Consider the following 16,781-nt stretch of genomic DNA (forward strand, 5'->3'; position numbering starts at 1 on the left):
AAATGAATTTCTGTTTTATTAACAACTGTCTCATTGCTGTTATGGATTTTATGATTTGACATTTAATGTAATCTCAACACTATTTTCAGCTTGTAGAATGCCTGTTGGTGAATGGGGAGGTGTATCTTCACAAATACAGCAGAAAAAGAAGCCTTCACATCCAATGTGGTATTTCGACAAGCCGGCCCGAAGTCTGTTGTTGGCAGTGTCTATTCAAGCATACTCCCTTTGCTTCGATATGCTTTACCGCCTTGTAGAAGTTGCAGAACTTTGACATGTAGGTACATATAGTACATTTAAGTGTCCCAGTCCAGTTAAGGCACCACAATGTCTCACTACCAAATTCCATCACTCGGTCATCCTCATCCATTAGAAATTTCAGACAGTGTCCCCTTAATGCCTCAGTGTGTAGTATTTCAGTTTCCCAGACATGAAATAAGGGCTGTACATCAATCCCAGAAGCTGCTTAGATGTAAATAATAACAACTGACCCTTGTGGAATGTAATATTATGGGTCTGAATTCACATTTTATTGTCATGAGAGTGTTCGATATCTTAAAATTATCTCCCCTGTTTACGCAAATACATTGTGTCTATCTCTAACCCAGTAACCCATAAATTACTGCAGAGAAGCTCTGTTTTTAGCTGATATTGCCAAACACTGTTAATTGTAATTAAAATATTCAGTTTAGGGCAGGGTAACCAATAAATTTCCAAAGTTATGTGGATTTTTTGAAATTGTTCCCTCTAAACTGGCTTATACATGAAATTGGCAAGTCTAACAGCCTCAAAACAATACACAGTCAATAATTTTGAATGTCTGGAAGTATTTCAAAGTCTTAGCTTGATGAATCAATAGATTCAAGTGTAAGTTCTTATCATGCTGTGGTCTAAAAGTGATTTCATCTGTTGAAGGGGCATTTGCCTTGATCGACTAACAGGCGGCAGGGTACTGTGGTCAGTGTTTCAGACTGCTGCTAGGCATAATCCAACCCTCACTTATTACATTCTGGCAAAGTTCATCATCCAGCCTTACATATGTCAGGATGTTAAAGCTGTTTAATGTTAAACCTATCCAATTTCTGGCCTGAATTCCATGATTTTTGTCGTTCAAAATATATTTTGGATTGATATGCTCAAGGCAGTCCCAGTCATGCATGGAATTAACCCATGGCCCCTTCTTTTTGTGAAATAAGAGTAAACTCCCATGGTATATGTATGATTTAAAACCTTTCTCTATTAATGCAGTAGTGCATTTTGTATAGCTTTGGTGAAATAGACATGATATAACTCTTACAGCTCTGTCAGTGCAGCATATCACTATATTCTTGTGCCATATAGATATGTTGGACAGGAAAAAGTATTGAAGCTTCATGCAATTTTATATTTTTTCTGAGAAGTTACATGTATATACAGTACATAAATCACAGATTTGCCTAGGGCAAATGTTTCAAAATTTTCCTGTAGGGTTCGAGCACTTTTCAGTAATTCATACTTTACACGATTTCCTGTGTTTATTTCACCACTGAAAAATGTTAGCATTAATGTAGAGGCAAATTTAAAGGTACTGGGAGTAAAGATAGGGCTGTTTTGAGTGGAATAGATTGTTTTAGTGTCCAGAATATGAACGTTGCTTCGTTTTGTGGTCGAACAGTGGGAAAAGACCCTCACGGTGAGTCTTACCATCAAGTAGTGGTTCCCTGGTTTCTAAATTTGTTGGAACTGATGAATTTGATAACAAATTAGGTTAAAATCACCACTGCCACAACAATGTGAGTGTCTAAGTTAATCTCCTGAGGGTCAATTTGAAGTCAAATGATAAGAATATCATGAAATATGTTCACTGCTGACAGCAGAACATGTCACAAACCCTTGTTTTAAATGCAAACAATGTAGCATATGATCAATTCTTTCTGTCTGTCCCTTTTGAATATGCAACGACCTAATTTTCTTTTCCTTTTTTAAAAATATACCCCTTTTTTCACCCATAGGACTTTCAAAATGAATTTCTGTTTTATTAACAACTGTCTCATTGCTGTTATGGATTTTATGATTTGACATTTAATGTAATCTCAACACTATTTTCAGCTTGTAGAATGCCTGTTGGTGAATGGGGAGGTGTATCTTCACAAATACAGCAGAAAAGAAGCCTTCACATCCAATGTGGTATTTCGACAAGCCGGCCCGAAGTCTGTTGTTGGCAGTGTCTAATCAAGCATACTCCCTTTGCTTCGATATGCTTTACCGCCTTGTAGAAGTTGCAGAACTTTTGACATGTAGGTACATATAGTACATTTAAGTGTCCCAGTCCAGTTAAGGCACCACAATGTCTCACTACCAAATTCCATCACTCGGTCATCCTCATCCCTTAGAAATTTCAGACAGTGTCCCCTTAATGCCTCAGTGTAGTAGTATTTCAGTTTCCCAGACATGAAATAAGGGCTGTACATCAATCCCAGAAGCTGCTTAGATGTAAATAATAACAACTGACCCTTGTGGAATGTAATATTATGGGTCTGAATTCACATTTTATTGACATGAGAGTGTTCGATATCTTAAAATTATCTCCCCTGTTTACGCAAATACATTGTGTCTTTCTCTAACCCAGTAACCCATAAATTACTGCAGAGAAGCTCTGTTTTTAGCTGATATTGCCAAACACTGTTAATTGTAATTAAAAATATTCAGTTTAGGGCAGAGTAACCAATAAATTTCCAAAGTTATGTTGATTTTTGAAATTGTTCCCTCTAAACTGGCTTATACATGAAATTTGCAAGTCTAACAGCCTCAAAACAATACACAGTCAATAATTTTGAATGTCTGGAAGTATTTCAAAGTCTTAGCTTGATGAATCAATAGATTCAAGTGTAAGTTCTTATCATGCTGTGGTCTAAAAAAGTGATTTCATCTGTTGAAGGGACATTTGCCTTGATCGACTAACAGGCGGCGGCAGGGTACTGTGGTCAGTGTTTCAGACTGCTAGGCATAATCCAACCCCTCACTTATTACATTCTGGCAAAGTTCATCATTCAGCCTTACATATGTCAGGATGTTAAAGCTGTTTAATGTTAAACCTGTCCAATTTCTGGCCTGAATTCCATGATTTTTGTCGTTCAAAATATATTTTGGATTGATATGCTCAAGGCAGTCCCAGTCATGCATGGAATTAACCCATGGCCCCCCCTTCTTTTGTGAAATAAGAGTAAACTCCCATGGTATATGTATGATTTAAAACCTTTCTCTATTAATGCAGAAGTGCATTTTGTATAGCTTTGGTGAAATAGACATGATATAACTCTTACAGCTCTGTCAGTGCAGCATATCACTATATTCTTGTGCCATATAGATATGTTGGACAGGAAAAAGTATTGAAGCTTCATGCAATTTTATATTTTTTCGGAGAAGTTACATGTATATACAGTACATAAATCACAGATTTGCCTAGGGCAAATGTTTCTAAAATTTTCCTGTAGGGTTCGAGCACTTTTCAGTAATTCATACTTTACACGATTTCCTGTGTTTATTTCACCATGGAAACATGTTAGCATTAATGTAGAGGCAAATTTAAAGGTACTGGGAGTAAAGATAGGGCTGTTTTGAGTGGAATAGATTGTTTTAGTGTCCAGAATATGAACGTTGCTTCGTTTTGTGGTCGAACAGTGGGGAAAAAGACCCTCACGGTGAGTCTTACCATCAAGTAGTGGTTCCCTGGTTTCTAATTTTGTTGGAACTGATGAATTTGATAACAAATTAGGTTAAAATCACCACTGCCACAACAATGTGAGTGTCTAAGTTAATCTCCTGAGGGTCAATTTGAAGTCAAATGATAAGAATATCATGAAATATGTTCACTGCTGACAGCAGAACATGTCACAAACCCTTGTTTAAATGCAAACAATGTAGCATATGATCAATTCTTTCTGTCTGTCCCCTTTTGAATATGCAACGACCTAATTTTCTTTTCCTCTTTTAAAAAAATATACCCTTTTTCACCCATAGGACTTTCAAAATGAATTTCTGTTTTTATTAACAACTGTCTCATTGCTGTTATGGATTTTATGATTTGACATTTAATGTAATCTCAACACTATTTTCAGCTTGTAGAATGCCTGTTGGTGAATGGGGAGGTGTATCTTCACAAATACAGCAGAAAAAGAAGCCTTCACATCCAATGTGGTATTTCGACAAGCTGGCCCGAAGTCTGTTGTTGGCAGTGTCTAATCAAGCATACTCCCTTTGCTTTGATATGCTTTACCGCCTTGTAGAAGGTGCAGTACTTGGACATGTAGGTACATATGGTACATTTAAGTGTCCCAGTCCAGTTAAGGCACCACAATGTCTCACTACCAAATTCCATCACTCGGTCATCCTCATCCATTAGAAATTTCAGACAGTGTCCCCTTAATGCCTCAGTGTGTAGTATTTCAGTTTCCCAGACATGAAATAAGGGCTGTACATCAATCCCAGAAGCTGCTTAGATGTAAATAATAACAACTGACCCTTGTGGAATGTAATATTATGGGTCTGAATTCACATTTTATTGACATGAGAGTGTTCGATATCTTAAAATTATCTCCCCTGTTTACGCAAATACATTGTGTCTATCTCTAACCCAGTAACCCATAAATTACTGCAGAGAAGCTCTGTTTTTAGCTGATATTGCCAAACACTGTTAATTGTAATTAAAAATATTCAGTTTAGGGCAGGGTAACCAATAAATTTCCAAAGTTATGTGGATTTTTTCACTTTGTTCCCTCTAAACTGGCTTATACATGAAATTGGCAAGTCTAACAGCCTCAAAACAATACACAGTCAATAATTTTGAATGTCTGGAAGTATTTCAAAGTCCTAGCTTGATGAATCAATAGTAAGTTCTTATCATGCTGTGGTCTAAAAGTGATTTCATCTGTTGAAGGGGTCATTTGCCTTGATCGACTAACAGGCGGCGGGTACTGTGGTCAGTGTTTCAGACTGCTAGGCATAATCCAACCCCTCACTTATTACATTCTGGCAAAGTTCATCATCCAGCCTTACATATGTCAGGATGTTAAAGCTGTTTAATGTTAAAGAACCACTAAACTTTGTTTTTTGTTACTCTTTTAACCATTACATATGAAAGATTTGTGGTTAGTCTTATGCGGAACACCAAATTTATTCTTTAAAAACTTGTGGTTAATTAATACCGAGCGATTAAAAGTGGCCAAAGTCGCCTGCTTCACTCTCGCCCGCCAACGAAACCACAGACAGGTTACGTAACTCTGTCGCCAGAGCACTGCAGTGACGTCATATGAGGAACGATTTTCAGTTAGTTGTATAGAAAGTGTGTAGCATGCTCATCATTTTGATGATTTCTCGACATCAACGACGACATGCTGAATCGTTGCTTTGTCGTCAATTGCTCCTAGGGGTCGGGCGATGGTGTCACCATGCACAGATTTCCACAGGACCCCGCTGTTCGTGCTAAATGGGTTATGTTTGTGAGTGCGAAGCGAGCGTTGTGGAAGCCTGAAACGATATCTTACTTGTGTTCAGATCGCTTCACGGAAGTTAAAGAATCAAAACTACTTACTAGTTGTAGTAAAATATGTATATGATTGATGACCATAAGATTTTCCATGACACAACTTGTAACATAACGATTTCTTCCTCGGAAGCGAGGTTGTGGTCGAAGTAACAATAATATTGTAAGTAGTATTATATTGACACCCACCTGGCTGCCAGGAGAAATTGTTATGTTATACGCTATGTCATGCAAAATCCTATTGGCCATCAATAAAATACATATTTTACTACCAATGAAAGTAGTTTTGATTTTATTACTCAGTGAAAACAAACCTAAATAGCATTTATCCTCAGACTGGCGGATGTTCCCGACGGAAGTGCCGCCATTTTGAAAATCGTAAAGTCTGTTAGAATTAATGAGATTATAGTTTGTTTTCATCAAGTTAGAAAATCAAAACTACTTTCTACTCGTAGTTAAATATGTATTGGAATCATAACCAAACGGATTTTGCATGACACAACTTATAACATAACGATTTCTTCCATGGAAGCGAGGTGGGGGGCGAAGTGACAATACTGCGCGGTAAATGTCTTGCTACATTCACATGGTTAATGTCCACTCACCAGTATGTAGATACTAGTCAATGTACGTCTTTATATTTGGCCTTATAATCCTAATTAGTTTGTTATCATACGTGTATGCATTTTGAAACTAAATAAAAGCAGACGATCTGCTGATACTTATAGTGAATTTATAACAAAACTGTAATAGCTACATTTTATAGTTTGCCAATGTGAATCATAATCCGCACACACACCCTAGTGTATGTTGTCTGTCTCATTACACTTCACAGCGAAAACAATGATTCTGTTGAATGCTACGACAAAATGAATAAAAACAAAATGCAAATATTAAAATTAAAACAGATTAAAGTTATAGGAACAATATCAGGCCATTACCTTGTTCGAGGAATGTATCCATCAATATCCACAAAACTGTTCCAAATGATGTGTCTTTTAACAGTTTAATATACGAAAAAGTGATTAATCTTTTCAGGTATTGGTGTATAGTCTCATTGGTCACCCAAGATAGCACACCTGGCAACTAATTGCTTAATGTCCGCCTTTCTTTAAAAACAGTAATTTAGTTAGCCAATAATGGGCAATCAATCAATGTATTGCCGGTTAATCCTTTGAACGAAGGACGTTGTTTTTACGCAGACACCGACACGACAGAGTGTATTCAGTATAGATTAGTAAATTTACATACATAAACACTACCTTTTGACAATTCCGCTGTGTAAGATAAAAGTAATTAATCAATCAGCGTGTTATCGGTTAATCCTTTTGATCGATGTTTATAATGTTGAATATTTACTCCAGACACAAGAAATGCCAAATGGGAACCTTTGTCGGGTAATCTAAGTGTGTTACCACTAATTATACCTGTTATAAATTCATTAACTGACCATCAAGTGAATGATGACAAATAACATGTGTAGAGTTTATACCACCTAACACGGGTTACAACAAGGGAGTATTAATTGCTGTATTGCATGTGAAAACTTATGGGCCGACACTGTTTTGAGAATACAAACAGATTTTTTACATGACATGATTAAATATCGAGGGTAAAAAACACAGAAATGGGATCAATTTAGATCAGTCATTATACAAATAGGGCCTAACGACACCAATCGATTTTGACAGAATCGTCTATGAAAACAAGTTGTAACTCGGAAACTAGGCAAAGCAGGAGACAAAATTAAATGACAGTAGATTGTGAGAACATATAGCTTTTCATTTTTCCACAACAATTGTCACGATTCCAGGTTTATACAAGCCTGTAAACAAGATAATTTACCCCTAAAATGTAGATGAATTCTGCATCGGCCCTCAAAGCTATTCCTCATATGACGTCACAGGGCAGCGCCGCTCTGATTGGTTGAAATTTCGTTCGCGGGTGAGAATTGTGCACTGTTGTCAAAAGGTCGATTTAAGTCAATTAAAGGTCGAAATGAGTAGTTTTAATGACGGGGTTTCATTTATAACGATGCCAGTTAGTGATTTATGTATTTGTACCCCCTAGGGTTTATGTGACCGCTTTAAACCTGTCCAATTTCTGGCCTGAATTCCATGATTTTGTCGTTCAAAATATATTTTGGATTGATATGATCAAAGGCAGTCCCAGTCATGCATGGAATTAACCCATGGCCCCTTCTTTTGTGAAATAAGAGTAAACTCCATGGTATATGTATGATTTGAAACCTTTCTCTATTAATGCAGAAGTGCATTTTGTATAGCTTTGGTGAAATAGACATGATATAACTCTTACAGCTCTGTCAGTGCAGCAAATCACTATATTCTTGTGCCATATAGATATGTTGGACAGGAAAAGTATTGAAGCTTCATGCAATTTTATATTTTTTCTGAGAAGTTACATGTATATACAGTACATAAATCACAGATTTGCCTAGGGCAAATGTTTCTAAATTTTCCTATAGGTTCCACTACATTAAATCAGTATCACATGCTCCCTGCGCGAGACCCGTATGTAAACAAGTCAAGAGAGACAGAGACATGTGACAGCTGTGATTGGATGAAAAAGTGTAAGATGTTTGTTTTTGAAAAGCAAATCCAACCAGTAATTAAAACTGACCACAATTTAAATATTTGGTGCTGTCATTTTTATCACCATCACTTATGCTTATTGTGTGTACAGATATTTTCCAGTAGTTGACATTTAGTGCGGAACTGGGGTTGATGTGTTCCGCTTCCTGTGCTCGCAAAACGAGCCGGACAAGTTGGCCAGATATTGTGTTTTATGGTAGTTTAAAGGCCAGAGTGTACCCATGTGTACATGGAATGGCTGTTGATAGCCTGTCTATTTTTAAAAAAATTATAAGGTTACTATAGAAGTCTATGGGAATACATTTGGTGGTGTGTAACCTTGACAACGCAGGTATGTGAGCTAATTTTAACTCGCTATTTGATTGGTTCATGCAATTGCAAAGGTTGCTCCAAATAGCGATAGTATCTGAAACGAAACAATGTATAACATGAACGATTGTCGTATTTATTGATATACATACATTGAAAAACATACATTGAAAAACACTTGGAACGTATCTAATTATTTTTTTAGTATAATATTTATGTCTCTAGATTGATATCAACGAATGATATGTGGCTGAAGTGAAGGTAATGTACTAGATTTACTGTCTACTAGGTTGCAAAAGACATGCTTTCTGAAGGGAACTGTACACAGCAGTTGTAGAATTGTCGGTTATTGCAACAACGCAGCTGAAGTGGCTGTGGTAGTTTGGCCGTCATGTATTTAAAACTAGACGTACCAGTGATTGATATCATCGGGCCACGATGACACGAAGTGAACCAAGTGGACGAGCCTGACCACCCCATCGATTTTGTCGCCTCTAACGACAACAGTCCTAGTACAATACAGCGGTATTGTGACGGGAGTAGTAGCACAGATATAGCAACTGTCTGGTGATGGTAACATACAGTATTTGTAATTGCTACGACATAAACAGTAGTAGTGGTAGTAGTAGCAGTAGCAGCAGTAGTACGTAGTAGTGAGTAGTAGTAGAAGTGAGTTGCAGTAGCAGTAGTAGTAGTAGCAGTAGTAGTAGTAGTACTGTGGCAGCAGCAGTGCGTAGTAGTAAAGTAGTAGTGGTAGTAGCAGTAGCGGCAGCAGTAGTAGTAGTAGTGGTAGTAGTAGTAGTAGCAGTAGCGGTACGTAGTGGTAGTAGTAAAGTAGTGGTAGTAGTGTAGTAGTAGTGGTACAGTGGTAGTAGTGGTAGTAGTAGTAGTAGTAGTAGTGCAGTAGTGGTAGTAGTGGTGGTAGTAGCAGTGAGTAGTAGTTGTAGTAGTTGTAGTAGTAGTAGCAGCAGCAGCAGCAGCAGTGAAGTAGTGGTAGTAGCAGTAGCAGTAGCAGCAGTGGCAGCAGCAGTACCTAGTAGTAGTAGTTGTAGTGGTGGTAGTAATAGTAGTGAGTAGTGGTGGTGGTGGTAGGGTTGCAGTGAGTAGTGGTAGTAGGAGTAGCAGCAGTAGCAGCAGCAGTACGTAGTAGTGAAGTAGTAGCAGAAGTGGCAGTAGAGTGGTAGTAGTAGTAGTAAGTGAGCAGTGGTTGTAGTGGTGGTATGGAGGTTGTACTAGTGGTGGTAGGAGTTAGTGGGGTAGCGGTAGCAGTAATATTAGTAGAGGCGCAGTGGCAGCAGCAGTAGTACCTAGTAGTAGTGTAGTAGCAGCAGTAATGTAGTGAGTAGTAGTTGCAGTAGTGGTAGTAGAGAGTGCAGTAGTGGTAGTAGCAGCAGTAGTAGTAGTAGTAGCAGTAGTAGCAGTAGTAGTAGCAGTAGCAGTAGCAGCAGCAGTAGTAGTAGTTGTAGTATGGTGTAGTGGTGGTGGTAGTAGTGAGTAGTAGCAGTAGCAGTAGTAGGTACTAGTAGCAGCAGTAGTGGTGGCAGTAGTAGTAGTAGTAATAGTAGTAGTGGTGGTCGAGGGTTGCAGTAGTGGTGGTAGTAGTAAGTAGCAGCAGTAGTAGTAGTAGCAGCAGCAGGTAGTAGTAGTAAGTAGTAGCAACAGCAGTAGTAGTAGCAGCAGTAGTAGTAGTAGTAAGTAGCAGTAGCAGCAGCAGCAGTAGTAGTACTAGTAGCAACAGTAGTAGTAGTAGTAGTAATAGTTGTAGTAGTAGAAGGCAGCAGTAGTAGTAGTAGTAAGTAGCAGCAGTAGTAGAAGTAAGCAGCAGTGGTAGTAGGAGTAGTAGCAGTAGCAGTAGTAGTACTAGTAGCAGCAGTAGCAGCAGTAGTAGTAGTAATAGTAGTAGTGGTGGTAGTAGAGGTTGCAGTAGTGGTAGTAGGAGTAGTAGGAGTAGTAGCAGCAGCAGTAGTAGTAGTAGAAGTAAGTAGCAGTAGTAGCAGAAGCAGTAGTAGGACTAGTAGCAGCAGCAGCAGTAGTAGTAGTAGTAATAGTTGTAGTAGTGGTTGCAGTAGGAGTAGTAGTAGTAGTAGTAGTAGTAGCAGCAGCAGCAGTAGTAGTAGTAGCAGTAGTAGTAGTAGTCGTTGTAAACAAGGAATGTCATGCTCAGACAGCAGATGGAGTCTCCCCAGTATTAATCATCACGTGTTTACGTCTTTTACAGAATACGAGATCTGCCCACAAATTTGATTCTGCAAAGGTACCGTTATTCTCACAATTTCCGCCGATTCAACAGATTTAACAACATGCGTATTACATGTACACATGTAGCGCTGTTGCTACTGACAACATGTTGGCACGTGCAAGCTTGCATAACTGCCCGGAATGAGATTCAAGAACCTGTTATTGGAATAGACCTGGGAACAGCCTTCACCTGGTGAGTATACAAAATACTAAATGTTGTGAATTGTGGCAGCCATAAGGTGAGTGAGTGAGTGAGTGAGTGAGTGAATGGGTGGGTGGGTGGGTGGATGGGTGAGTGAGTGAGTGAGTGAGTGAGTGAGTGAGTGAGTTGGTTGAATTCCTTGTGGGTGGGCGGGGTTGTGAGTGAGGGGATGAGTGAGTGAGTGAGTGAGTGAGGTTTAACGCCGCATTAATCAGTGTTCCCGTCATACCACGCGGGGGAAACTTGGAGGAGGAAAGTCTGAAGTGATGCAGGTTTTACGCATTTGTGAAACCCTCCACCATGGGAATGGTCCTGACAGATCTAGTAGCCTAACGGGGACGGTTCGTTCGACGAACCCACGATCACAGGTTTCTGCCGTACACAAGGGGCACAACTCCCTCGGTGATTGAATGAATGTGTAATTCGTTCTTCTGACGTATGTTTACATGTATGTTCTGTTTAATATGGGAAGGAGACCCTGTGTGATGGAAACCTGTGACGTATGCTCACCATGTATGGTGAGAAAACCTTAGAATCATAGTCGGGGTCAACTCGGATTCGAACCACGACTATAAGAGATTCTGGCAGAGATAAATAATTAAACAAACTACGTCCCTGTACCCTCTGATCATGCAGTGGGAATCGAAGAGTCAACGATACAGTGCGCCAAAATACATACCTGCCGTATTCTCTTTAATAAGGAAATAGTGAGTGAGTTTAGTTTTACACCGCTTTTAGCAATATTCCAGCACCATCACGATGGGGCACTAGAAATATGTTTCACACACTGTACCCATATGGGGAATCGAACCCGGGTCTTCGGCGTGACGATCGAACGCTTTAACCACTAGGCTATCCCACCGTCCCTAGCAAGGAAATAACATACATTGAAGTGGAAAACACTGGAATAAAACGTTTTGTGTTTTCAGTGTAGGTGTGGTTAGAAATGACCAAGTTGATATCATCCCCGACCAACAGGGGAACAGGATCACCCCCTCCTATGTTGCGTTCACCCCGGATGGGGAGACTCTGATCGGAGACGCCGCCAAGAATCAAAGAACCCACAAACCCGAGAACACCATCTTCGACGTCAAACGTCTGATTGGCCGCACATGGGATGACCCGTCCGTGCAGAGGGACATCAAACGATTTCCTTTCAAGGTGTGTGGGATGTACATATGTAGCTTTGTTGATTATTTTGGGAGTTCTTCAATAACACTTCTTAAAACATCTACATATTGTCATGCTTCCTGTGTATAGATCATCAGCCAGTTAAATATTCACATATTTATTGAATTTCTGTTAAGGGTGTTTCTCGTTAATGGCAGCACTAATATAAGGTGTTTATATTTTAGGTAATTAACAAGGAATTCCGTTTAAAATTTGACCAGAGTACAAATTGTATTCTCATATCGTCTTTATTTATCAAGATAGTAAAGATTTTCCAAACAAGGAATTTATTAATTTTTCTACTGACCAAGTGATAAACAAGGAAAACAAGCCGTACATAGAAGTCCGATTTGGGTCAGAGGACAAGGTGTTTGCTCCCGAGGAGATCTCAGCCATGTTGTTGTCGAAGATGAAGGAGATGGCAGAGACGTACCTGGGAGAAAACGTCACCAATGCTGTCGTCAAAGTCCCTGCCTACTTCAACGACGCCCAGAGGACAGCAACCAAAGACGCCGGCACCATCGCTGGGCTGAATGTTCTGCGTATCATCAACGAACCGTCAGTATCTTGCTCCCCTAGTCCCTGCAACCAGCTTTTGGTTTTCAGTGAAAATATAGATTGATATAATGATATGGTCTTTTGAATAATGCCTGCATCCCTTACCCACTTGCTTATTACCTGTTCAAGTCTAAGATTTGTATGACTTCCATTTTTGTGGAAGCCGCAGTGGTTGAGTGGGGCAGGTCGCTGATTCTGTGTCCTCGTGAAAGGAGCCTGACTCGGAGACATTTTGTCCGAATTCCCGAAGGGATTCAACCCCAAACGTACTAAAATCTGTTTAATACTGAGAAAGTGTCCTCCAAATATAACATAGGTTATGCATAATTATCACGCTGTTCAGCGATCATAGTACCACGTAGATGTTGACGATAATAATGGATACGCTGCTGCTGCTGCTGCTGCTGCTGCTGCTGATGATGATGAAGAAGAGGAGGAGGGAGAACATCCTAACATAATCTGTATATTATAGAACTGCTGCCGCCTTTGCGTACCGTCTGGACAAGTCAGATGGAGAAAAGAACGTCCCGGTGTTTGACTTGGGAGTGGGAACGTTTGATGTGTCAATCATCACCATCGACCATGGCGTGTTTGAGGTGGTGGCCACCAGTGGAGACACGCATCTTGGTAAATGTCTCGGCTTAAACTGCTACATGTGTATGTTCTCGTCATATTGCCTTTTTCAACTACACTAGATAGACTCGACAGAACATTACAGTACCACTACGTAACGTATTCGACCATACTATCAACGGTTGTCTAAGTTATTGCATGACTAAATACCATTCCTTTTGAATAAAATACAAACAAAATGTAGTGTCAAATTTCGCTTATGTCATCACATGCTTCCCATACCGTCTTTTTCTATGTATTCTGTTGTGTAAATGAATTAACAGCATCACTTTTGAAAGAAACAAGAAAAAAAGAACACATTGTGTCGTATAGCACGTATGTCATTCCATGTCTGCCGTACATTTTCTGTCAGGTGGTCAAGACATCGACCAGAGACTGATAGAGTACTTCATCAAACAATACAAGACGAGGACGGGGCAGGACCTACTAGAGAACAGCGGGGCCATCCAGAAACTGCGTCGTGAGGTGGAGAAAGCGAAGAGAGCCCTGTCCTCCCAGCATCAGACTCGGGTGGAGATTGAGTCTATCATGGGCGGTCATGATTTCTCTGAAGTCCTCACTAGAGCTAAACTGGAGGAACTGAACATGGTAAGAGTTCAAGTGATACGTCTAAATATTGTTTTGCAGGTCACACAAACGCAAAACGTCCATGACCGTAATAAACACATTCTGACATTCAAATCACCCGGGCCTCATTCCTCTACAACGACCATTGTGCTGACTCGATCGTACCTGCAGTTCATTTAGACAAAGACTCTTGCTCTGTGGCACAAGGCCTAGCTAATTTCAGTGTTAGAAATCTTTCCCTATTGTGTGACGCAGCGTTCTATGTTCCATACCACAATTAGCTCAACTACATGATTATGACTGAAATCAGCATCTTTGACTACAGTGGAACATTCAGTGTTGATTAACACATACCTGTGATATCACGTATCATCCACGAATGCTGAACACCATAAAGGAATACATTGAGCAAAAGCTACCTGATGTTCTCTGACAAGTCGGTTGATAGTCGATGGGTTACAAGCAGTATCTCTTTATACGCAATAACTAAGGTATTGAGGCAATTGAATGATGATGCATTATCATATTATATCTAATTTGTTTACTTTTTCTTTTGTCAGGACCTTTTCAAATCAACTTTGAATTATATGCAGTCAGCTTTGGATGACGCATATCTGAACAGGACGAATATCCATGAGATTGTTATGGTCGGAGACTCAAGTGAGATACCCAAGATTAAGCAACTGGTGAAGGAGTTCCTTGATGGGAAGGTGAGTCGACCTCGGTGATATTAGAATCACTTCAGTGTCAGTTAAATTCAATAACCTAACACTGTATTGTGAAATAGTTCACTGACTTGCAACGCTGGCTGTTGACAAAATTGGGTTTGTGGAATCATACTTAAAGGCCAAGAATAGTTCCAAGGGGTTTCAACCACACAAAGGCCAGCTATAGTGGTTCACTAGGTGATGAGGCATGGCTACCTTGTGTACAGGAAGATCAAGCCCAACAGAATTGGGTTAGTATGGTAAACCCTTGCAGGTCAAGATGAGTTCCAGTGGGTTTCAACCGTCCACACACTGGTCAGCAAAGTGGTTCAGGTACTTGGTAGGTGATGAGACTCGTCTACCTTGAGAAAAGATTGACCATTGCCAGCACTGTTGCGTTGGTAGAATAAATACTTGAACGTCATGATCAGGTCATGACGAAGTCTCATCCATGCACACACGTGGTTCAAGTACTAAATACACGGCTACCTTCTGTACAGGTAGAGTGGGCAAGGGAGGTATAGGTTTAACATTAACTTGATGTTATGGTAGTGATCTTCGTGCCCTGAAACAGATTTCAATGTACAAAGGGGTCCAGAATCGGTACGTTAGGTCGTGCATTTCGATACCCTGTTTGGGTGGGTTATGGTTGTGATCTCTGTAGTGTGTCATTGTCATTGTATTCCAGGAACCAAACAGAGGCATCAACCTTGAAGAAGTTGTAGCTTACGGAGCCGCTGTTCAGGGAGGAGTCATGGCTGGGAATGGCGACAATTACATCACACTCTGCGACTTCAGCCCATTGAGCCTCGTCATAGAGACCATTGGCGGCGTCATGGCAAAGGTCATCCGGCGCAACACATTGATCCCCACCAGAAGAACAGAGCAGTTTACAACAACAGAATACGACCAGGATGAAGTGACAATTCGCGTCTTTGAAGGCGAGAGGGGCATTACAAAGAACAACATTTTCCTTGGACAATTTGACCTTACAGTTATTCAGCGGGCTCCCAGAGGGGTTCCTGAAATAAATGTTACCATTGAAATAGACATGAATGGCATTTTGTACGTAACAGCTGAAGATACGGGGACTGGAAATAAGAACAACATTGTCATTAAGTACGACGAAGGGGAGAGGCCTTCTCCTGAAGATTTGGAGAAGATGATTCAAGATGCTGAGGAGTTTGCTGGTGAGGACAAGGAGATGATGGAGAAGACGGAAGCTGAACTCAGAGCCGAGGATAAATGGACATACAGGAAGTCTGTAAGAAGGAAACCCATCACACCAGGTAACCCGGAGGACATTTCCCGTGATGAGCTCTGAGGTAAACCCTATTTAGACTAGGAACAGGAAGATACTCCGCTTTTACAATAATACTGGACACCAGAAACTAACGACACATGGATGTCGTGCGGAAGGAACTTTAACCACTGCTATCTTATACTATCAGACAACAGGAAGAGAACGTTTAACGTGAACTGATTTAAATATCTTTGGAATTGAATCAATATGGAACTGCTAGGGATAGAGTGTGTATTGCTTGTTGGTATATGTATTGCTTGTGTTTATGTGTCTGTGTCCCGCATGTGTGTTGTGTGTGTGTTTTTGTTTTTGTGTTGTTGTTTCTTGTTTTTGTTTTGTTTGTTTGTTTGTTTTTTTGTTTGTTTGTTTGTGTTGTGTGTGTGTGTGTGTGTGTGTGTGTGTGTGTGTGTGTGTGTGTGCATGCATCACTTCATTTAAACTGTGAACTGATGAAATGTTTCACATGTCCTGGCTTTATACAGAATATATTGTGTTTGCTGAGACGACGCTTAATTAAGTGGACGAGTGGGATGTGTTCTAGCACCCACTCTTACACCACACATGATAATTATTGATAAGTAATGAATCACGTAGTGAATAAAATTGTGACATAATGAATGAAGCAATAATTTAATTAATGACGTAATGAATGAGGTAGTGACGAACAGAATAGAGTAAAGAAGAAATGAAAGAATGGATGATGAATGGAGAAATGCAGCAATGAATAAATGGATGGATAAGTCATGTTTATGTACACATATAAGTTAAAAAAGCTCAACATACACACACACACATTCATTATACAATATGGGAAGTGTAAGAGTTTTTGTAATGAAAATGTTATTAGTCTTATTAATGGATGAATGAATGAGGTAATGGAAGAATGAATGAATGAAAAAGTGAAATAAATGGTGAATGAATGAACGTAGTGAAGAAGAATAATGAATGAAGTAAAGAAGTA

General features: G+C 39.7%; 1 protein-coding gene across 1 annotated transcript; it reads left to right on the forward strand.

Annotated features, from left to right (window-relative positions):
* Positions 1-10,534: 10,534 nt before the first annotated feature.
* LOC124279011 (endoplasmic reticulum chaperone BiP-like) lies at positions 10,535-15,841 on the forward strand. The gene is made up of 7 exons (XM_046714805.1): positions 10,535-10,873; positions 11,812-12,047; positions 12,364-12,610; positions 13,083-13,237; positions 13,596-13,831; positions 14,371-14,520; positions 15,206-15,841. Exons 1-7 carry the CDS (start codon positions 10,743-10,745, stop codon positions 15,839-15,841), a joined length of 1,791 nt encoding a protein of 596 aa, XP_046570761.1. The 5' UTR covers positions 10,535-10,742.
* The last annotated feature ends 940 nt before the right edge of the window (positions 15,842-16,781 follow it).

The sequence above is a fragment of the Haliotis rubra genome, unplaced genomic scaffold, assembly GCF_003918875.1.
Source record: "Haliotis rubra isolate DU_JTF1 unplaced genomic scaffold, ASM391887v1 Scf2442, whole genome shotgun sequence".
Taxonomy (NCBI): domain Eukaryota; kingdom Metazoa; phylum Mollusca; class Gastropoda; order Lepetellida; family Haliotidae; genus Haliotis; species Haliotis rubra.

Bases quoted from the DNA above. Each gene is read 5' to 3' on its own strand.
- LOC124279011 (XM_046714805.1), top strand. From the start codon at position 10,743: ATGCGTATTACATGTACACATGTAGCGCTGTTGCTACTGACAACATGT. The intron at 10,874-11,811 runs GTGAGTATACAA...TTGTGTTTTCAG, and splicing joins CTGGGAACAGCCTTCACCTG to TGTAGGTGTGGTTAGAAATG. The intron at 12,611-13,082 runs GTCAGTATCTTG...TGTATATTATAG, and splicing joins CTGCGTATCATCAACGAACC to AACTGCTGCCGCCTTTGCGT.